This window comes from Rhea americana, unplaced genomic scaffold (genome assembly GCF_003343005.1).
Source record: "Rhea americana isolate MKP2758 unplaced genomic scaffold, rheAme1 scaffold_32, whole genome shotgun sequence".
NCBI lineage: Eukaryota > Metazoa > Chordata > Aves > Rheiformes > Rheidae > Rhea > Rhea americana.
Genome location: NW_028186446.1, coordinates 5180171 through 5196697, shown reverse-complemented (window position 1 = coordinate 5196697; position 16527 = coordinate 5180171). Strand labels below are relative to the sequence as shown.

Here is a 16527-nt window from a genome sequence, read left to right as displayed (position 1 = left end):
ATTTATTTACATTTAGATTATAGAATAGAATTTGCTTGGTTATATCTTTTGCATTATTAGCTTCAACACTGAGGATGGAATAGAGTAGTCTTTAGGAGGATTTTTCTGCTCACTATGCAAGCATTTAGTAGTTAACTGGCAAGATCAACACACACAAATGAAAGACAAGAGRAAAAAATGAAGATTCGGTTGTATCATGGAGACTGCAGTCTTTGGAAAGTGACCAAACTCCTCAAAGGGAAAGAATTGTTTTGAGGAAGCTTATCACTTTTTTTTTTTTTCCCCAACAGAATTGGCTAGTATACAGGCAGTAGAATAGCAGCAGAAGTTATTTTAAGTTTTTTCTCAACAGTGAGAGTGTGCAGTTCTTGTTGGATATGTAAAATCCTATCTGCAAGCACTTTGAAACTTTTTCCTCTTATTTWCACATGGGGACGTCAAGAGAAAGTGAAAACTATGGATATTCAGAGGCAGGTTTAGCTCAATTGGTTAGAGCATGGTGCTGTAACCATGGAGCATTAATGCCAGCGTCATGGGTTCAATCCCCGTACAGGCTATGCTGAGGGTTGGACTAGATGACCTCCAGAGGTCCCGTCCAACCTTACCATTCTATGATTCTATGAGATTTATGTTTATTGTCTACCTTTTATTTATTTACTTATTTATTAAGAGTGGAAAAGAAACTGTCCCTACATTACTGCTTCATGAAATCACTTTTAAAAAGTTACCCTGGGAAGGATGGCAGGATAGATGAATGAATTCAACATACCATCAGTGACAACAATGGTACTTGCCTTATTGACTTGCAGTGAGTCACTGTGGTTCTGCTATCTAGACTCTACAAAACCATAGGTGGCGGTGATCATAGAAGCATTCCTGGACTATCTCTTCTGTGCTTTGGATGTAGCTGTAAACAAATTGAAGCTAAATAATCTGGACTAGAGAGCTGTGGTTTATTACAGATTTGGAACGTAATCCTGAGTGGATTTATAACTACATTACTAATGACAACACCAGACAATTCTTGTAGAAGAGAATGTGTTAACATTTATTTGGTATTTACAGTGGTCTGCTTAGACTAAACGAAAACATATAGTTTGGCAGTTTTTTAATACACTGGAATTTGAGGTAAAAATAGAGATGAATTCATGATTCATGATTTCCTTTATTGTTAAAAAAATGCTACTAAACATTAAAAAAAGCCTTTCTCATTTTATCCATTATTTCAGAATTATTTAATGTGAAGAAAAGGTAAAATTGGCCTTCCATTACAAAGCTACTAATGGACTAAAAGTGTCTGTGGTTAAAGTTTTTGGTTAAATTTTTCACAGAACTGGATTAGAATTCCCTGATTTGGAAATTCTTTAGGCAACCTGAAGAAACATCTTCCAAGTCTGAATCTGGTGATCAGGTTGTGTTTAAAGCCTTTCAGTGAAGACGCTTTAGACTGGAGAATAGGAGAGATTCATACTCTTACGAGTGAACTACCATGTATAGTTTTCTTTAAGCAAAAAGCATGCCTACATCCTTATCCCAAATTCCTTCTTAAAATGGTTTCAGAGTTTCATTTTAACCAGAATATTGACTTTTTATTGTTTCTCTTCATTCACATTCCTCCTGAGCTAACCTGCTTTGTATGCCTTGAGGAGAGTCAAAGCAGTTCTTTTTATTTTTTCTTGACAGGGCTAAATTGGTTAGGAAGATCTGATTGCATGTGTCTGTGCTAGAGAGGTTCAAAGACATCCAAATGTCTTTGGACACCAATTTTATTGGATATCTAACTACAGAATTTGTTGGTTTGTTTTCCGGCCATGGATGCTGGACTCGGGCAGATCAGTCCCTCCGACTGGAGCTGCTGTTTCTCCGTTCACAGTGTCCTGAAGCGTTATGCTATCGATGAAACTTCCGGACACGATGCACTCGTGAGACAGCAGTCCCTCATTGTCCAGTCTGCTGTAACTTCTGTCTTCTAGATACTTATTTTTGCTGGAATAGACAGGAATGCTCTCTGCATGCATTCTTCAAGATGTGTTACCTGTATGTACGTTAACAACTGACCCTACAGCACTCCATTTACATTTCATGGCACTTTGGGACTGAGCGACGGGCGTGCACTGCTCCCTGTATGGCCGTACACGTACCAYGCTTAACAGCAGAGTGGATATGTGACCTACAAGCATCAGTAATGATTTCTGACTGGTAATACTGTCACAAAGGAAATTTRCTTTCTTGTTTTTGCCAGGAACAGTCTATTGAAAACTCTGCCAATTTGCTCATTAAATGTCAGGAAAATCAGGAATGAAGTGAGGGAAGAGGAGAAGATTGATATTTGTTTTCCTTTTTGTAGAGAAAGGAAATAATGAGATTTTTCAAATGTGCAGAATTCTTAGTAGGAGTCAGTGGAGGAGTTAACATAAGCAGTGATGGTTTCCTAATACAGAGCATTTTAGCCTAAAAATAAGAGAAATTATATGTTTTTATAATATGTTATATTTCCTTCTTTTCTTTCTTTCCCATGTAGAATGCTATTTGCTTTACTGTATGAWAGAACCAAAATGAGCAACATAACTCAAGATAATTTAAGGCTGGTGTATCATGTCAGTATTGTTAAACTCGCTGTTCAAATATCACAACAGTTATCCTCAAAAATCATGAAGTAATTAAAAAGAAACCTTAGAATAGCTTGAAAGTAAATAACTGTTAGAAAAAACCTTAAATCATAACTATTAATTGGCTGAAGTTGTCACTGTTCTGAAAATTTCTCTCTGCAAGTACAAATCTATAAATTAGTCATTACTTAGTGAGACCTCTTATTTTTCTGAAATCTTAATTTCAGCAACTGAAACTGCATTTAAAAGCTTAAAAATTTCTGAGCTTTGCAAACAAATTGCAGCAGCTGACAACTGTTATTGTACACTTCCAAATAGATCTTAGTTTCCTCAGATGTTTGTAAATACACATTTTATCATGGTAATAACTGATGATTACTACCACAATGCCTATTTATTTTCTATTTAGGGTAACCAAGGACTACCTGGGCTACCTGGACCACGTGGAGCAAAAGGAGATGGACACAAAGGTGAAGCTGTAAGTATGATTTTAATTCTGTACTTTTCCTTGCTGGTAGTTAGATCCTGTGCTTTGCGTCCAACAAAAAATGAATTGCTGTGTTCAATATAAATTCAATGTTTAGTTTCTTAGGGGTCATCACTACTTTGAGACAGCGAAGTGCATTTAAGCTTCTCTTTCCTCTTTTAGCTAATTTAAATATCTTATATATTTTTGAAGCCCTTTTCTGTCTTAATTACGGTGTCAGCTCTACAGGCAATGAAAACAGGACATAACATGGGCTGCTTTCATTTCAGCATCATGAAGGGGATACTCGGTAATGCCATCGGCATTTTCATGGCCTCCTTGCTCATGTCTTAAATCTGATCACTGCTTTGAATTTACCTCCCCTCCCTTTTCTTTTGTCATTTTCTCTTCAAGATCTCTAATAAGATCTGCTTAACCAAATCTTGGAGCCTTCATGTCCTTGGTTTCTCAGCTGCTTTTTGTCTTGGAGGTCAGATCCTCTTTTTTGAAGACTTGTCCCTCCTTCTTTTTCTGATAGTTAGCTCCTGAGACAGTTAATGCTTGAACATTCCAGCTGGCAAATTCCATTACAAGAGCGTATCAGCACTCACCCTAAATCTCAGTCATCCACTCAGACGAATTTGACAACTTAGGTATTAGCATCAATTCATATTCTGATCCTGAACCACAGCTAGGACAACCCTGTATCCTAGAATGTGTCATGCAATCAGCCATCTGCCTCTTTTGACGTGTTATGGAACAAGAAGCCAACTGAGAGGGAACTGAAATTATGAGATCTCCCTTGTTCAGCCACCTGCTGCAGGGGCATCATGATGAGAGAAATCCAGGGAACATTAGGCTGAATCTTTTCTGCAACCTCTGAATTCGGTTATCTCCTGTAGGTTGATTGTAGAGGTACATTTTGGCCAGCTGGTGGAGATGACCACTCAAGCTCAGTACAGACTTGTTCTTTCCCAAGATTTTTATTGCCTGCTATGTCCTCCACAGAGTCTATGAGAGACAGGGAAAACACTTGACTGGAGAGTGGGAATGGCAGCTGCTGCCCAGGTAACAAAGCCAGTGATAACTAACCAGCGTGTTCCTGACAGTGGAGGACCAAGTTGTGGGGAAGCCTAGAAGGACTGTGTTAGGCATTGCTTACTTGTACATGAGTTTGTATCAATATATTCATTCTTTCTTCAAAAAGCTGCTTCTTGTTATCTTTTTATTTTCTCAGGGCTCCTAGTGRAATTCTCCACTCCTATATTTTGGCACATGCTTACTTGGCTTCTAATAGTTAAGGAAAATATTCTGTTTTTTTCCTTACAACAATGCAGCCTACTTCTATCTCATTTCTTTTAAACAGAGTTGCTAGAACTTCCTGACACTGGCTTCTTTGATTTTTATGGTAAGGGCTGTGCAAACAGTTCCGTCCTAGGGGAGGGAGAGCACCTGGCCTTTTCTCTTAAGAATAGTGAATAGGAACTAAGTTCTGAAAAGGAAAAAATAAATGATCTAGCAAAGTTAAATTTTTAAAGAAGCTAGTTGAGGCAAGGTGCTGGAGAGCTCAGGATGGTTTCTCAGAACTACAGAGACACTTGAACTGAAGTGTARGTATAGGATGGAGGAATGTATGAAAACAGGGATATAAGAGTCAATTCTGTTTCAATAAGTTCAAGAATTACATGACCATTAAAAGGCACACTTTGAAGCTGCTTGGGTTTGTAAGAAAGTAAAGACAAGGAAGATAAGCATGCCTCCAAGCTGTATGAAGAGCAGTTGAATGAGCTCTGAGGGACTGACTGAGGAGTTCAACAGAACAAACTGTTGAACACAAATATACTGAAATAAATTAGTTCTGACTTGACTCCAAAATGTAGATGGGTTGGATCTGGGATACCAGAGACAATGTGAGGTGGCTGCAAAGTATTTGAGCAATATTGAGCAATGCTGGCTTTCTGACTGATTTGTCTGAGTTAAGAGTAGTTCTAATGTTAAGTCAAGAACTAGACTTTTCTTATACACTCTGGTAGTATTTTCAAGTTTCTACCTATGATTGAGGATGACTGCTGCTCAGTACATGTCAATTGTATCAAGAATTTTGACAAAATACAGCTGAAATGGAGGAATTCATAACTAGTTTTGTAACACTTTTTTGTTTGTTTTTTGGTTTTTGGTTTTTGTGTGTGGAAGAACAGAGTTACTACTCCTTTRGGTCAACTACTAATGTGCTTTTTTTATTCGTCTGATATACCAGGGACCCCCAGGACCAGCAGGGCCTCCAGGACCAGCAGGCCCAAAAGGTGTGGGAGATCCTGGACCAAAGGTACTTGTATAACAGTAGTATATGCATCTGAACACTAGACATGGTAGACAAGCATCTCCAAAACCAAATGGATTAGATTAGGATGCTATATATGTATGATAAAATGCTGCAATCTCGTCTCTTGCTTTCTATAATAGTCAGAAGAAAAGCCTGCAATAAGGTTTTTGTCCATATTAGATGCAAACAAGCTCTTGCATTAGCCACTGATTTGATGCAAATCTAAAGATTCGCCATAGACCCAGGATGTTTCTAGGTACTGGAGTTTTCATGTRAAAGTCAGAATTCAATGCCGGCAGAGTATGAACCTGAAAAATTGTCTGTCCCAGCAATTACCTGGATTCATGATTTATAAGAACAAAAGGAACTTGTGATCTGCTTTTTTGATCTCTTACATAAGCTGGGCACTATGATATCCTTAAATTTGTTTCTAAATGATACTTTTGGGAAACACAGCCATAAACTTTGCTTTAAAAAAATAGCTGTTGTGAGAAATTTCACTGCAACTATTCTAGTGGTTTCCTTTCAATTAAAAAAAAWTTATTCACATTTTGGATTTGTTTAGGAGATTCTGGGGATTGTAATCTTTCAGCCATGACAGCACAGTGTGAGATCATCTTAGTTGTCATGATTTTCAATTTATTTTTTTGGAAACACTGTTCTCTGTATGTTGAATTATACATACAGACATAAAGTAAGATGCCCCTAGATATTTTGTAGTCATAACATTTACTGTGTTGAAAGTCAGATCATTTACTTCTTTGCAGCTGAACAACTGAACCACTTTCTTAACCTTCTTTAAATGTTTTCTGAGATCATTTCATGATTTTTCCTGGCCATTGATAAAAATGGTAAATAATACCTGGTTAAAAAAAAAAAGTTCTCTTGAAAATCCCACAAAACCASATGTAGTTAAAGATGATTTGCTGTTTATTGCTATATTTTGAGACCTATCAGTTAGCTATATTTTTATTTTTTTTAATGTCTGCTTCAATAATTTTGTACAGTGTTCTAGGATTTTAGTGAGATATTCTTCTGTAGTACCAAAAGAAATGCCTTATAAGACTGTATTATAGCAAGGCTAATGCTTTTATTTGGCAACATATAATCTCAAATTAAAAAATCAAGTTAATTTAGCAGTATCTATTTTCTGTAAGTCTGTATTGAATTGCATCAATTAAATTACTTTAGTAACAGAGTCATGTGCCAGCTCTTCCATTACTTTATATGAAATGCCTTGATAAGTAGTAATTCAGAATAGGAGCAAAAAGCCAGTTTTCTGAGATATCTGTTGTCAAGCTATTGGGTATTGTAGAGATGGTTGGCTTTCAGGGTTTTTTTAGGGGGGAGGATATATTTTTAAGAACTTATTTTTGTTTGTTTGTTTTAAATGGGAATTCTCATGTCCCAGGAACCTGAGCTGAAAGTCCTTTCTGTTTGGGAAAACATGTGTTTGGGCAATATTTATTTGCTTTCTCCTACAATAGGCTTTCTGCTTCCTATTTCACATATCTAATGAGGAAATCATTAAATAAAACCACTCTGTTGGATATTTTAAAGCAATTTCTTATATGATTTTGGTCTTAAGTCTCTTTTCTCCAAATTTTTATAATGATTTTTATACTGTGGTAGTTACAATGTGACTTTTTAGGTCATATATTGATTAGAACTTTAGAATACTTCAGATATTTTTTATTTTATGAAGAAAATTTGGAAATTTTCAGTGTTGTATTCCTAATTCCTTCATCCGTTTTCTCTTTTTCCTAGSAGTTTCACCTTAAAGCTAATATTATAATTTAGATAAAAGTTGGTAGAACTTTAAAAATATCTCAGTACTTCCATTTAACCACCATTTCTTCTGACTCMTTTGGAGCCTCATGTAATTCATTTCTGTAGGAGAAAGGAGGGCCAGCTGGTCTTTTTATCATATTTATTCTTAAACTACTCTCTCTCATGACATAATGAATTAGCTGTTTTAATACTTACAGTTTTCACTTTCATCTCTAAGTGATGTAAATCATTGCCAATTGAAGCCACTTTGGCGTATTCCTTTATAAAGACATCACATCCCAGGAACACTTACTTGTCGGTCTCTTCTCTCAGTGAAGAGCATGTGAAGCATTACCATCCCTCCAGGTCTGGGGGCTGAAGCATGTTTGTGATATTAGTAAAGGAGGTTTATTACCAGTAAAGGATAGTGATAGTATCTTCTGTGTGGATAAATACAGACTGTGATCTGTGATTCTGTTAATGGAACGTTCTTGATTAATAACAAATTTGGAAATAGGCATGTCACTTCAACCAGGGTTTGACTGAACAAAGATGAAATAGTTAACTGTGACTAAGAGATGAGAATTTTTTATAGTTTAACTGGATTTAATTATGATGGGAAATGGAAATAACAGAAACCTATACCAAAAAGTCCCTATCTTTAAAGAAGTCAGGAAAAGATCAGGCAAAGGTGAGCTAATAAATTGCCATCATTATCATCATATGTTTTCTGAGAATTCCAGGTCAGATGAGGGTTGTCAAGTAAATTAAAAGTATTTTCCACATTTTCATAGAATCAGCTATATTTTAACAAAAATTGTTGGGGTTAGGTTGATTCTAAGAACCAAATTGTTGAAAAACATATGGATGAAAAAGAAACTGCCTTTTCAGGTTAATAGAACAGAGCTTCCTGTGGTTTTGGGAGCTGAGTGTTGCATAGCTTTATGAACAAGACCTCAGAATCTGCAGCCAGTCTGGTTCAGGCAAATGCGGGTGCAAACCCAAAGTCTCCTTGGGTGATCTGCATGAATGTTTTAGTCTGAATCGCGTGTGTAGTTTATRTGAACCCACAACCTGAATTTCCTTTAAATAAAGCTAAGCTAGCTGTAATCTGAGGTGCACTTAATGCACTTTTACCACCAAAGTGGGGGGTCAGTATACCGGAACGKATTAGAACAGGGCCAAAGTACAGTCCCTCACACCTAGTACTGCATATGGTGTGAACATTAGGTCTCTCTGCAGTAACTGCAGACTTGCAGCTATTGGGCCTGTAGCACTCTCTGCTCATAGCCCTAGAGGATGCTTATCAAGCAGAGGCTTCCACTCATAAAAGCCAATTGTGAACAGATTCAGAACGCACTGTATCCATGGTAAATGGAGAAGTGGCATATTGCTCTAGAAAGAGTCCTAGTACAWAGAACCCTATAGAAGTAGCTGTCTTTGCAAATAACACAATTAGGCCACATCATGCTTATGTCCAATTGTGTATGAAAAGTCTTGTGTAGATCTACAGGTTTGATTGTGTTGCAGTGTGATGCTGAGCATCAAATTTGGCCTCTCGGACTGCTTATCCAACAGTTATCTGTCAGAAAATTAAAAACCAAGGGCTAAAAACTGCTGATAAAATTAATTTATATTTTTATTTTAAAAAATAAAGTTTATTCTTCATGATGCAACTAGATTGGTGTATTAATCCAACCAGAGCTAAATATTATAGGGGGAAAGGGCATATTGATTTTATGAAAGGTGAACAGTGGTAGCTGTTGCATTTTGGGGACTGTTGCACCAAAGCTTGCAATGTACAGAGAATCACATTTGTGATTTATTTCCATGAGTCTGGACTAAACATGGTGGAGGGTACACAGTAAAAAAATTAAAAATACAAACAGCTCTTCTCCCTCCCCACCATTTTTTTTGTCCTGTTTGTTTTATACCAAGTTTTGAATCCTTACTCTCTAATAGCTCCCTAGGAGGAAATGTACCACAGGGGGAAAAGATTCATCTGAATTGCAAGAATTCCCTCATGACTTAGCTCATAAAATGGAAAAAACATTTGTTATTTAAGTAAAAGTGCACTAGCTGTCTCTCATCCCTTCCACATGAAAAATGGATATAAAAAGAACAGCAACAATTGCTGCATATTAAAAAGGACATTTGTTTGATAAGAGGCTCATAAATTTACACACTAGTCAATTTGAAATTCCTTTGAGTATCATTATATAAGAATGTTCCACTCAGCTGAATCAGAGCTCTGTTCTCCTCACTTTCAGAAATGGCTCACATATGTGCACACTGCAAGATAGGAATTTTATGTGTCGGAGGTCAAATTCGCATGAAAACAGAATAGGAACATGTGGGATGCATTCAATCCTGATGGCACTGTATTTTATGAAGTATTAAAATAGAGGGACGGAATATCGGAATAGAATTAAAAAGGTATCTAAAAGCACAATGGCGAACTAGGAGGTGGGTGGCAGACATTCATGTCCTCAGGAGCACAGCACTAGAAATAAAGAAAGCTTCATTCCCACTAATTGGATAACAGGAGTATAAAAAACCCCGAGCATTGTCCCTAAAGCATGGACATCTGAGCTGGATCCAGTTACAGGATAAATATCTTTTGCACCTTGGGCCCTGTCTAAGTCTCRTAGTAAATCAGATATATATATGTTTGGAAGCTGAGATTTATTTTTAGATGACTTTTAGGTCATTTAATGAGTTTTCTTGATATRATAAGGAATGATTCATTTTCTTGAAGTGATAAAGAATAGGCATTGAAGTCCCATGCTTTACACTATCTTGGCTCAGCTCTGTATTTCTTGTTTCAGTGTTCATTTCAGTGATGTTTTTCTAGTTCACTATCTTGATGACAGTGATGAGCTTATCTGAAAGTACAATATAGGAAATCCATTATAGCTTATCAGAGAAATGTACTAAATCCTTCTTGAAATGAATTTCCTGAGGGATAGCTTAGTGTCACACCTTAGAAATAAGACTGCTCTGGTTTGCAGCTCTCAGATCACAAGGGAAGTCTCTCCTCCAAGCCAAGAAACATGGAAACTTTGAGAATTACTACAGAGCTCTGCAAAAGACCTTTTCAATGAGATGTATGATATTAGCTAAGCATGTGAGGCTAAAATTCAATCCTTCACCTGGAACAATCCAGTGTAAGATTGTGTTATGGGAAGAAAGAGACAACTTCAAGCCACTCTTGTGCTTATTTTGTTTAGAGCTGGTCTAAATGCAGATATGTTGGATACTCAACCATAAGGAATTTCTCACCTGTGCAATTATTTCCTGTTCAGCTTCCATCACAACTGCTTACAGGCTGCTTCATAGCCCGCAGCTGCCAGGAATGTCCTAAAAACAATATGTGCTACAAAACCTTATCTGTATATCCACCTCAGATGTGCTTTGGCAACTCTGCCAGGTTTCAGAGGGAGGCTGGGGCAGAGAATCCTTTGACTGCTCTGTGTAACATCTACTCTAGAAGAGTTTTCCTACAAACAGCTTAAGGCTGCATTATGGTTTACAAGGACATAAAGGACCAGTAATATTTTCCTTGGTAGGATGAATAGTAGGATGGCTACAATTGCTTAAGCTCTTGGTATTTGTTAGTAGTATGAATATCTCAAGCTAATGGTAAGAAAATTTTTTGAGGGATGAATTGAGATACCAGGCATTTTTTAGAAGAACAAGAATATCTACCATTGATCTCACTGTAGAGGGGCCATAGCACCATATACCAGATTTAAGAGCTACAATCTACAGTAATTTTTTAAGTGTTTAGATCTTCAGCTAGAATATGTCAGAGAAATAGAACARAAAGTTTAAGACATTGCCAGTATTGTGGGTCTTTGCAGTAGCAGGGAATGTGTAATATAAAAACCTCAGGTCATCACAAGAAAAAGATGATCTCTGATAGTTGAGAGGAAAACCAGCCTTCTCCTTAGCTCCCTTCTCCAAAACAGAATGAAGTCAAAACAAACACTCCTCCCACCTCCTGATCAAATCTGAGGGAGGAACTCCCACCTGACTGAATCTGRCACCTAGCTTAACCCACAGACTTTGGGCTTGACACACAAATTTAAAGCTAAGAGCATCCATGTATCATCATTCCTGTGTCTTGACTCAAGTTGGCCGGTCTCCAGTGCTTCGGGAGGTAGAGGAATAGAAAATAAAAACAGAAGCCAAATGTTGTATCAAGAAGGAAATAGTATTATAAAGCTTAATCTAAGCCTCAACATTTGATTTAGAGTTCCTAAATCTCCAGATCTGTCAAATTTGAGCATAGTGTAGGCCCTAACATGCATATAAATGTGTATATATTTATATACATAAAGTGGCTGAGAATGGGAGTATTGTAGCCATATACAGAAAATCTTGGCTGAAGTGATCTCTCATTAAAGGTTGAATCTTGGGCATTTTACCTAAAAGCACATTRTAAGCTAGCTTATAATGTGAAAATTACATAATTCCTCATGGAAAGTAAAGGAAGTCAGTGAAAGATTCTGCACRTTTGTTTCCTTCCTGTTTAGTGAGTTTGATATGCTGTTTCTTTCATCTCGCTGTAAATGGGCAAGTGTCATCTGTGATCTATGTAATTCATACTTACACCTCTCTCCCAGCTGGAATGCTCCCTCTGCAGGCACATCCATTTTTTGAGCTTTTCTGAGTACAAAACTAAGTAGAATTAGGGGTACTTACATCTTAATGGTCCACTGTGTTTTGTCAATGAAAATTTGGTTTTGTCAAGAAAGACGATCTCTTCTTGACTTTCATGCTAGTGTGTTGGATGATTAGTACTTTATCAGTGTATGTCTGTCTTTCTGTTGTGTGTGCCTGTATAAACACAGATTTAACAACTTTTCTTACTAAACCTGATTCAGAATTTTCTGATTCTACAGCTGATTCCATTGCTAGTCACTGTTTTTTTTCTTTTCAAACTGATGAGGGTTTTCTAGTGATAATGTGCTGTACACATACCTATTCCTTCATTTGCACCGTTTTGGATTGTGGAAAACGAAGTTACCTCTCAAGTCCCTGTGCCTTGCCCCCGCCAGCATCCCCTGACATCTGTTTCCTTGCATTTGGCTTGTTTGCAGCCAAAGGGGCTGCACRTGGTTCAGCATTATCCATGTTTCACCCTAGTTAGCTGGTGCTGTCTGCTGTCTGCCTGGTGGTTAAGGGATAAGCCTTCTCTGCTTTTTTTTTCTCTCTGAAATAATAAATTAGATTTCTTTCCTTTATCCAACCTCCAATTATCACCAAACCTGTGGTAAATGAACATCCTCAAGGCCTCTACCTTTGTGATGAATTTGACTGAAATCAGCTGATGAGTTYAAAATATACTGGGGGGATGGAGAGGAGGACTAACACTGACAAGCAGAAACATGGGCATGGTATCACTTAAGCCTCATTTGCTAAAGAAATCAAGCTAAAAATATTTATAAATTCTACCACCATTAAGGCTTTTTATGAAAACAAAGGAAGGGCTATTCTTTGTCCTYTCTCATATCTATGTTATTAAAATTGATTTTTCATAAATACATTAGTTCGTCAGTTTTGGAAATTAAATGTCGCTGGTTTCAGAACAAGTGTGCTACAGGTTGAAGGACATGACTATTGCTGTGCCTTACTAGTAGCTCCCAGTCGTCCTCGTAAGATGCTGCAGAATGTGATAGAAGAATGTCATAGTTTCCAAATGAATTTTCTTTCCTTTTTCTTCTGTAGCTGATAGTTTACAAATTATAATGATAACTCCAGAGGTGAGTTTGATCATATGGACCTTTTCTTGCAAATACAGTGTTACCTACCTAGAGCTTAAGTAATGTGGGCACACACATTTGTTTTTTTATTTATACTGCAACTGTTGAGCATYGCTTATCCAGGCAATGTTTGTTTGTTTTCTAAGCTCAATAGTTTGACTGATTGCTTCATCCTGGATTTTTCCAGGAATCTTTAATATAATGCAGTGCATTAAGTGGAWGAAAGGTATAGCACTTAAGAGGTGATCAAATTACTGATGCTACTGTGACTATTTCCAGGGAGATCGCGGCATGAAAGGCTATCCAGGGCCCCCGGGGCCTAAGGGRAGCGGAGTGGTTGGTCCCAAGGTCAGTGCAATGCTCTTTTGAAACTTTCTGCCCTTTCTGCCAGACTACAGATCTCTCTGATACCTCAACATCTTCTTCAACTACTTGGTTTACCTTGGTGCAATTGCAGGAGGAATCAGGCATAAAAACATGGGCAGTGACCATATACCTTTAACAACTGGATTAGGAAGGAGTACTGACTGGATGAAAATTACAGTTACAGCTAATCTTTATGAGATTACAGCTGGAAATTAACGGGACTGTGACTATTAATTRGGTTAAGTGATGTGTTCCTTCTGTTTATGCTGTTTCTAAGCAATTCTTTTGTGGGGGAAATATGTTAAATAGGAAYTTTTTAAATGCTTTTTTTTTTCTCAGTGAAATCAAATCCAGTTAATTGCATTAGTAAAGTCATTGGAAAAGAAATATCAAAATGAATGTTCAAGTCTAAAAGCAGTCATTATGCAACATCTGGACAATTTTTTCCTCTCTACCCTAAAATGATTTATAATAAAAAAAAGGCAAGAAAAGTAACCCAATTCATGTTTGCATTTCTTTGTTATAAATGTATTCATCAATTATTTGCACAAACACAATGGGGAGAAACATTAGATTTTTGTGTATATTTCTCTGTTGTTAAGTTAAAAATAGATATATATTTTTGTGGCTTTCTCTACAGTTTCATTTGCAGAGGTTAACAGAAGTCTCTGCTGGCATTTTGAATAAACTGGTGTCTGAATGGAAACTCAGCTATTAMCAACACATTACACAAATGCAGTGAGCAATAGAGTATGGATATTTTCTCAGGTCATATRTTTGACTTTGCCTTGCTTTCTGTAAGCTGCACTACTTTTGGTACCTCACCAATTCCCCAAAGCCTTGCAGAKTGTAAAGAATACTTTTTATGGAGGAAATAGCATTTTGTTTTCAGGAGTATTGACCTGCTTGTAGTGTATCGTTCTTAAGGTAATCTATTTAGCACAACACATACTATATTTTGAATGAACCTTATTTAAAAATACTTATAGTAACAACCTTTTTTCCACAAGAGATTCTGTCAAAGTGTGTGGGAAATCTTTTGACACATGTGAGAATGATAACTTTTCAAAGATCACTAATATCTTTAAGTTAAATATCTAAAGCTAAGTATTTCTATTCAGTGATGCTTACATCTTTCTATACTTCCGGCTAAATATTCATCACAGGTTGGACTAGATGATCTCCAGAGGTCCCTTCCAACCTTACTGATTCTATGATATGCAAAATRTAGGTCATTTCCATACCACTGAATGAATTCCATTTACTTTATTGAAGTAGGGTGATTTTTTGTTAACAGATAATAATCAAAATGCAATATGAAATCTACAGAAACTTTTATGAACTTGTGTCAAATCTGGAAAACAAATATTTCGTTTTGATGCCATCAAAGCAAAATGCTTTCATTTCTCCGTTTGAAATGTTCTCATTTAGTAAATTGCAAAAGTGACGTTAAAAATTTTCAAGAGACTTTTAATAACTTGATAATAMAATCAGACTTCTGATGAACTGTTAAGATCTAATGAACAAAATATTTAATGAAGATTAAATTAATTTATTTAAAAAAATCTTCAGGCTAAACAGAAATTTGTAAATGGAAAGAAGGCAAAAATTGGCCAATAAAATTAGCCATATGATTCCAAGGGGAGAAAGGGAGCGAAGAGTAAGATAGTTGTAGATAAGTCAGTGGTGTCATTGATCTTAAATCAACACTTTGCTGTATGTAGTTGAAAGCTCGAGGTTTGTATTTCAGCATAGCAGATTCTTAGCAGTATAACGTACAGTGTGAAGAAGTGGAGACATTCAMACGAGCTCTGAGTGAGCCGTGCCTGAGCCTAGGGCACTACCGCAGGGTCATTCATGCTGCGCTCAAGCTGATCCGCCCCGGTGAGCCGTTGGGTGCACAAGACTCTGCCGCAGGAAGGCCACTTCCTAGATCTGAGTGTGCAGCCCCATGTCAGCTTGCACAAGGTGTGTGAGCCTCCTCAGAGCTAGCCCTGTAACCCGCTGCGCTGCCGGATGTGCCCAGCCTGGGACTGGTCAAAGCACACAAGAGCTGTACAGGGCTCTTCTCCTCTATGGAGTTTCTCTGTGGCTCTCCAGCCCTCTTTCCCACTTTTGTCATTCCTCAAGGGGAGAAAGGAGAGAATAGTCTCTTTCCAAAGTACACACTTTTTACCTGGCTTTTACTGTAGCTCCGCGTAGTAGCAGGTGCTTCTTTGACTGTTCTCTCCCCCCTCCCACTTCTGCTTTCCTGAATTACTGGTGCTCCCAGAGATCATGGCACTGCAGTTGAATATATACGTGGTGCAGAGGAGCTAACATCCCTGGCAGATTTACRTGCGCTAGGTTTTATTGCTGTGGTACTTTGCCCCTCTGCTGTTAGTTGTCCCTGCATGGAGTGACTGCACAAAGCCATTGTATAAAAATGTTTTCTGTTTATTCTACCTAGACAAAACAGGGCAGAATATCACACGGTTTCATGGGAATAATTTATTCTTTCACTATTTTTTGCTAAATTGCTCCTTTACTTTCCTGCAAGTTTGCCATGGATAGTTACAATGGTTCACAGTGTGAAACCATAAATAAAAGAAGCATTAGAACTAGTCTTTGAAAAGGCTTTGCTCTAATTTTTGCTTGTAGTGAATTTGAGAATTACTGGGGATAAAGCTTACCTGTTAATTCTTCTGTATTTGCCTCACTGATTGCTGTAGGGTATCATGGGACAGCAAGGCTTGCCAGGTCCACCTGGCCCCCCAGGGGACAGCATACAAGGAAGCAAGGTAACAGTTTAATATGATATCTCTCCACACTTCTCAAAATTTTCTTTTACGGAGATTCATTGTCTCTTTTCTTGCCTGCATAATTTCTGTGTAAAGTCTGTTTGCAACTAAGTTAACTCCTACAAATATTCATTGTAAATTTAAGTTTCTTGTTGATACAGTATGTAATATTTAACTGTTGACTTCTCAGGATTGGTGGCACCTGATTGCTCTCCTGAATGAATGAGAATTATTCTTGCTTTTACTAATGTATTTAACTATATATATATTTATATATATATATGTATTTAACATCTACCATGTTTTACCAAAATAAGTCAAATTACACTTAACTATAGAAATATAAATTACCAATCTCCTACATACTTCCTGTCATATTTTCACTCAAATACTTCCAGTCATAACCATAACTTCTCTCCTTATAAGGAGAAACACATAGTAACAT

At 37.1% G+C, this 16527-nt stretch overlaps 1 protein-coding gene across 7 annotated transcripts in view; it reads left to right on the top strand.

Moving 5' to 3' along the window:
- COL28A1 (collagen type XXVIII alpha 1 chain) overlaps nucleotides 1-16527 on the top strand; it is a 73661-nt gene that overhangs the window by 41994 nt on the left and 15140 nt on the right. For 5 of the 7 annotated variants that reach the window (XM_085310534.1, XM_085310538.1, XM_085310532.1 and 2 more), the window contains 4 exons: nucleotides 3019-3087; nucleotides 5333-5401; nucleotides 13216-13284; nucleotides 16014-16082. In XM_085310534.1, the coding sequence (XP_085166660.1) occupies nucleotides 3019-3087; nucleotides 5333-5401; nucleotides 13216-13284; nucleotides 16014-16082 (276 nt within the window). The remainder of the gene's footprint in view (nucleotides 1-3018; nucleotides 3088-5332; nucleotides 5402-13215; nucleotides 13285-16013; nucleotides 16083-16527) is intronic. The other 2 variants (XM_085310537.1, XM_085310539.1) reach the window with 2 other exon arrangements.